The following is a 6977-nucleotide window of genomic DNA, read 5'->3' as shown; positions in this document are numbered from 1 at the left end:
GGGGATATGCTGTGCATCATGGCATGCATCCATGGCATTCCAGACTTGGTCTTTAGATGAACAGGTTGGTCTGTGTCCCAGGTACAATCAGCACAACTCCTTCTTCTTGTAGATGTTGTTTAATGACGGATGCCATCCCCTTGCACCTGTCTCTCCAGAAGTCCCTGCTCTTTCACCACCTTGACTTTTCCTTCTCTTGTCAGGTTCACATACCCAGGTGACCCAACCAGCACCACTGAGCCCAGCCACCAAGGTCTTGCCATGCTCAGCCCCATTAAAAACCCATTTCACTCAGCTCAACATCGGCAGTGAATTACCGCTTGTCGCTGATGCAAGCAGTCAGTCACAGGCATTGAGTGCTCTCAGGCAGGCGTGCAGCACCGCTGGCAAGGCAAAGGCAGCCCTGGGATGTGCAGATGCCAACACACACAGAGCAACAAGCACTGCAGCAGGATGCTTCCTTCTGCCGAGGCACAGCAGCAGGGTCTGGAAAATTGTCACTGTGTGTCCCAAGGCAAGGGGGACACAAATCCTGAGTTAAGCAATCCCCGATGTCAACTTTGAACAGCACAGAAACATGCTGTGCTCTAACTTGGAAGTTTCAGAGAACGGGGAGAGTTTGGAGGAAAAAAAAGAGGGCTGGAGAAGTTGGCTAGGCAGAGACAGCAGCGTTAGAGGAAATTTGCCTTAGGGAAACAACGTTCAGGTCATTTTGTGAACTGGGGAAACACTGCCTGTGAGCAGCTGATGATTTAATGCCCATAATTTTCAGAGAAGGCCCTGAGCATCCTCCCAGCACGGCCCTTCACCTCCCCTCACTCATCCTTTTAGTCTGATAGTTCCGGGCCCATCTTCTGCCCAACGCTGGACTTTGTGCAGAAAAATACCCCTATCTTCCAAGTGCCAGTGTAATTAATAATTAACATTTATAACGCTGGAAACTGGAAAAACCAGTTGGCTAAAACAAAGACGGGCACTTCGTTCTTATTTTAAGGCTACACTGAGTCATCCCGAAGCACTCGGCTCGCGTGTGCCAAAGCCGCAGGGCCGGGACTTCCCCCGCGGGCCAGAACAGCCCCGGGGCGGCTGAGAAACAGCGGTGCTGGAAGGACGGGGCTGGCGACGGGGACGGGACCGGCTCGCCACTGCCCCCTGCAGGAGGCAAAGGTGGAAAGAACGGGGGAAAAGTAGACCGAGAATGCGAAAGGGATAACGAAGGCACCACCGCTGAGACGGCTTTTCATCCTCTCCGTGACTCCGGTCTGCGGCAGTTTTTGTACTTCATTCGTAGTCGCGTCATATCGCGCCGCGTGACGTCATATCGCGCCGGCCCACGCCCGGCCCCACCCCACCCCGCCCGGCCCCGCGCGCACGCGGGCATTCCCGAACCTCCCTCCCCCTCCCCCCACCCTCCAGCGGCGTTGCCGTCAGCCCTCCGCCTGCGTCACGGGGGCGGGGCGGGGCGCGGGGCGGGGCGAGAGCGGGCTCCCGTCTCCCCTGCCTCCGCCCCCCTCTGAGCCGCGCGTGCCGCCCCCTCCCACGTGTCAGTTTGTTTTCTCCGTCGCTCTGGCGACGGCAGGCGGAGCGCGCGTGAAGTGAGGTTATAAAAAGGGCGGCCGTGGCGGACGCACGGCAGTGCCGAGCGGGGCGCGGCGAGGACGGGCGGCGGCGGCGGCGGCGGCAGAGCGCGGGCCGGCCCGGCCCCTCCCTCCCCACCGGCAGCACCGTGCCCCGTCCGTCCGTCCCGCCCGGCTGCCTCATGGCCGCGGCTCCCTGGGAAGTGCCTCACGCCGCCGCCCTGCCGGTGCCAGAGCCGCGTTGCCGGGCGGCGGCCGCCTCCCTGCGGCTCCGCTAGCGCCCCGCGCCCGCTCTCCGCCTCTAGCCCGGCGGCTCTGCCCGCGGGCGCGCGGCGCGGATCGCCGCTCCCACTCCTCTCCTCCTCACTCTCCTCGGCGGGACGACGACGGCGGCGGCGGCTCGGCGGGACGCACCGGCGCGGATGCGGTGGGTGCCCGGCGCGGTCCCCGGAGCGATCTCCGTGCCGCCGCCGCCGCCGTCGCCTGACGCGCCGCGCTCTCCCCGCAGGCAGCCCCCCGGAGAGTGCGAGATGGCGCTCAGCGGCACGCTCCTCCCCTCCATCGCCACCTTCGCGGCGGGCGCCGCGGGCCGCGAGAAGGCGCCGCGGCCCGCGGGCCCCGGCAACGTGAGTATCGGCGTCGCGCCGGGGCCAGAGCCGGGGGGGCGGCGGCGGCGGAGGTGGCGGCGGCGGAGCGGGGCGGCCGGGGCGGGAGCGGCGCGGGTCGGGCCGGGGGCTGAGCCGTGCCCTTGTCCCCGCAGAGGTGGCGGGAGGAGCTGTCGCAGCTGAAGCGGCCGCCGCCGGCGCTGACGGCGCGTCCCGCGGAGCCGCCGCCGTCGGACCTGGAGACCGCGCCCGCCCTGGGGCCGCGCCGCGAAACTGAGGAGTTCAACGAGCTGCTGGATTTCGACTTCATCCTCTCCAACTCCCTCATGCACCAGGAGCCCGCCGCCGCCGCCGCGGTGGTGGTGTCCCCCGCCGCCGCACCGGCCCCCGCCGCCAGCCCCTGCCCCGCCGGGCCCTTCGCCTACCCGCTGCCCTGCGCCGAGCCCGGCGGACTCCTCTACGGCGGCGGCGGCGGCCGCGACGGGACTCCCGCCGCCGCTCCCTTCAACCTGGCGGACATCAGCGACGTGTCACCGTCGGGAGGCTTCGTGGCCGAGCTGATGCGGCCCGACCTGGACCCGGTGTACCTGCCGGCGCCCGCCGCCCTACCGCCGCTGGGCAGCCTGCAGGGCAAGTTCGTGGTGAAGGCCGTGGGCGACTACAACCACCCGGGGCTCAGCCCCAAGAGCGGCCCCCCCGCCGCAGCCGCCCAGCCGCCCGGCTCCGAGGGACCCGGGGCTCCTTACAGCCCCCTCCAGCCGCGGATGTGCCCCAAAATCAAGCAGGAAACCAGTTCGCCCTGCACGCTGGCCCCGCCGCCGCACGGGAGCGGCCCCCGAGGACCCCCCCCGCAGCATGACTTCTCCATGGGCCGCCTGCTACCGGCCCGGACTACGCCCTCGCTGGGGCCCGAGGAGATGCTGAGCAGCAGGGACTGCCTTCCCCCCGCTCCGGGGCTCGGCCACCCGCCGCTGCCTCTGCCCCCCGGGTATCCCCCGGCCCCCGGCTACCCCGCCTTCCTGCCCGAGCAGCTGCCCCCCGGCACGCTGCAGTACCAAGGTGAGTCCCCCCGCCAGCGTGGCCCCGAGGCAATGGCCGTGGCCGTGCTCACTCCTCCCTCTCTGCCCGCAGAGCTGATGCCGCCGGGGAGCTGTCTGCCAGAAGAGACCAAGCCCAAGAGAGGACGGCGATCGTGGCCTCGAAAAAGAACAGCCACTCACACCTGTGACTACGCAGGCTGCGGCAAGACCTACACCAAGAGCTCTCATCTCAAGGCACACTTAAGAACCCACACAGGTGAAGCCTGCATGGGGTCATCGGAGTGAGCCCCCTTCTGGAAGCAAACGGGCAGGGGGAGTGCTGAAATTATGAGTCTTGGCTGTGCTCTGCTGGGTTTTCCTGGGTGCTGTTTCTTTTGTATTGGCCATGTTAAGTCTTTGCTTACTGGCTGGGTTTTTCACTTAGTGGTTCACAGTTACTCAGGTGTGGAAGCAGGTGGGTTTCCTGCAGAGGCTAAAGTTTGTTGATCCTCTTCAGTTGTGTGGCTGGTTAATAAGCAGATAGCTGAGAATCTGATGGGATTTGTTGCTGTAGATTAGTGTTAGCCCACTTCTGAAAAAGAAGTGGACTTCTGTCTAAGGTTCTACTTTCTTTGTTTGTGGTTGGGTGCTTTGTGCACACCCGTCTTGTCTTGGCTTACTCCAGCTTGAGAGATCCTATGGCTGACACTGAAGTCTTGACACCTCTGCAAGCTGCTGTCCCACGTCCAAGTGAATGGTGACAGGCTCCGTGCTGATTTAATTGAGATCTCTAGCTGCGTTGGTTGATGTCACTGATGCCGTGGTTGGTGCCGCTCCTGTGTGGGAAGAACACATCTTCCCCTGAGTTAGCACCGATGAGATGGAGCTTAACAGCTCATTGGCAACTGCTAGAATTCAGATAAAATCTGCCAAAGTGCGTATCTGCGCCCAAGTTCAAACTTTAACCTTGCAGCTGAATGCCATATTGCAATAACTGAGCTTGTGAAAGCAGGTACATCATGCACGGTTTCGCCAGTGCAGGCATTCCGTAACAGTGATTAAATAACCTGGGAATTTGCATAATTTAAATCCCTGGTTTGTGAATTTGATTCACAACTTTCTCCTGACTAGGATACTGGAAAGGGAGAAACGGTAGCTGAGTGGTTAGGCTGTGTGTCGGCTAACGGCAGCAGGAGGAAAAATTGGTCAAAGAGCGGTTCCTCCCTTCTGCCCGAGACTGTCAGCGTGGTCTTCAGGATGTGTAGGACGGAGTCTGTAATTGTCAGTGAAATTTGTTGTGCAGTCAACAGCAGTTTTGCTGTAGTGAAGACAGAAAAATTGAGTTGTTAATCAACCTAAGCTAATGAAAGCAGTTAGCAGCCGGTTTTTAATTCTCAACACCTACAATTATCTAAATACATTATTTTTCTGCTGAGCTATTTCTGGTTGATATTTGATCATGTAACATTAGCCAGCAAAAATAAACTCTTATTATGAGAAACTCCTATGTTCCGAAACTTTGTTTGGGACAAAGTGAGCCTGTTAGAGAAGATTTCAGGAGTGTTAATGGCTTATAATACGTGTAAAGTCTTGACAAGACTGTCTTATTCTGTTAGTAAGGTAGTAGTCCACAACTGCTTCAAGCTCTTTGTTGTGTTTTCTTTGACGCTTTAATTCTTTCTTCTTAAAAGTGTTAAAAGTGGTGTGAAACAGAGGTAGCCTCTCCCACCCCCCCACCCCCCCCCCGCACACACTGCCACAAAAAAAAAAAAGAAAACATGACTGACATGTTTTTAATTTTTTTTTTGTAAGGTGAGAAGCCTTATCACTGTGACTGGGAAGGCTGCGGATGGAAGTTTGCCCGATCTGATGAACTCACTCGTCATTACCGAAAACACACGGGCCACCGCCCTTTCCAGTGCCAGCGGTGTGACAGAGCGTTTTCCAGGTCGGATCACCTCGCCTTACACATGAAGAGGCACTTTTAATTGGAAGCAGTGGATCTTTCCCTAACTGCCTTAGAGATTCAGTATTTACAGCACGAGGACTGCTTTCCGCCAGAAGGGGAGAACCCAGTTTAAGCACTACAGAGAATCATGGTGAAGTCTTCCAAAAAGAGTGGAAAGAGGGATAATTGCATATGGACATTGCAACTTTTTTTTTAACATACGTTTTAAAGAAAACCAAAAACATTGGGGTCAATGACTGGATCTTCTTCTATCATTCCATTTGTAAATCCAACTTGAATTATTTCCGGACTACAAAATGCCAAGGAGTGACTGGAAGTCACGGATATCAGGGTTAAACAGACTGTGTGTAGTTCGGAGGGTGGGGATATTACACAGGGAAATGACATTCCCTTAAATTTTCTTTCAATGCAATATTAGATGTAAATGTCATCTTGTACTTTCCTTTTTTCTTCCTTCCAAAAGCCATTACAATGTTAAAAGAGGAGGAAAAATTCAGGTACAGAGTTATGTTTTAAAAGCCTATTTCATGGTGCTTAGTGACTGTTGGTTTAAGAGGTACCAAAAACAGGAAGCCAAAGTTCTCAAACTGCTGCATATCTGACAAGGAAATATTTTTGTCTTCCGATCGCCAATTATGACCTAAATCAGGTAAATAATCCTGGTTTATCTTTTTTTATTTTTCTTAAGAAAATAACTTTATGCAGACAGTCTGTAATGCACTGTGGTTTCGATGTGCAATACTTTGTACAATGGTTTATTCCCAAATATGCCTTAAGCAGAACAAATGTTTTCTATATAGTTCTTTACATAATAGATATGTAATATAAATTTAAGCAAACTTTTATTTTGTATATTTGTAAACTACGAAGTAAAAGGAACATTTTGGAGTTTGTATTTTGCATATTCAAGCGGAAAATAAGTTTTAAATAAACCTATAATATTTTATCTGAATGACTGTTGTAACTTTCTTCTGTGAATGGATATGTCCACAGAAAGGTTGTGTTGGTCAGTGGTTGAGTTTCCTAAGGCAGAGGGAGTGGCGAAGACTTGTGTTCTCAAGACTCTGAGAGGTAGGATGGATAAGTGCAGTGCTTGTCTTTCTGAGGGGAAAAATGTGTACAGATGCTTTTTGTTCTAAATACTGAATTAGCTGCATATTAGATAATTCAAAAATTTTAAGGTGAATGAATTGCCTGTTAGAAGATGTTTGTTTGTCACATCAGACTTTGCATGTTCACCTGTAATGTTTTCTAACTTTACTTTACTTTCCTGAGCTTCTCAAATAGGCTTGTGGTAACTTCTGCTTTCACGTGAATGAAGGGAAATCAGCTTAGTGAACGTCATAAAGATATTAAATTAAGAAATAAAGTGCATCATGAAACAGCTTTTAACAGTGAATTACATAGAAGTTTCACTTGAAGTTTACTCTGCCCTGGTAATTTCATAAGCCAGCAAAACAGTATCCAAAGAGCCAAAACTCCTGTAGGACTGGTGGTACACATAACGTGAGTTGAGAATGTTGACCGTGCAGTCTGCAAATTGTAGCTGTACACGGGAGATGTGTTGCTGCAAAGTCTCCAGTGTACCTTCAAGTGCAGTTGCTTTGCTGCTGTTAATGCAGTAAGCCCATTGCATGCCTTGGGTAGTTAACTGCTTTTGTTGTTGTTGTCCTCAGGGACCTCACTGCTCTATTTTTTCCACAAATATGTAGCAATAAGATGATTTCAACATGAATGCTCACTGAATAGGACCTGTTTTTCTCACTACTCTCCTAAAAAGAGAAGGCAGAAATGATTCTTCCACTAA

General features: G+C 54.1%; 1 protein-coding gene across 1 annotated transcript; it reads left to right on the top strand.

The window, feature by feature from the left end:
• Nucleotides 1-1999: 1999 nt before the first annotated feature.
• KLF4 (KLF transcription factor 4) lies at nt 2000-5189 on the top strand (the record flags this gene model as incomplete). The annotated part of the gene is made up of 4 exons (XM_079548153.1): nt 2000-2203; nt 2338-3241; nt 3314-3478; nt 5014-5189. 4 exons carry the CDS (start codon nt 2000-2002, stop codon nt 5187-5189), a joined length of 1449 nt encoding a protein of 482 aa, XP_079404279.1.
• Between the last annotated feature and the right edge of the window lie 1788 nt (nt 5190-6977).

The sequence above is a fragment of the Tetrao urogallus genome (genome assembly GCF_951394365.1).
Source record: "Tetrao urogallus genome assembly, chromosome: Z".
NCBI classification, from domain to species: Eukaryota; Metazoa; Chordata; class Aves; order Galliformes; family Phasianidae; genus Tetrao; species Tetrao urogallus.
This window is presented reverse-complemented; position numbering and strand designations above follow the sequence as displayed.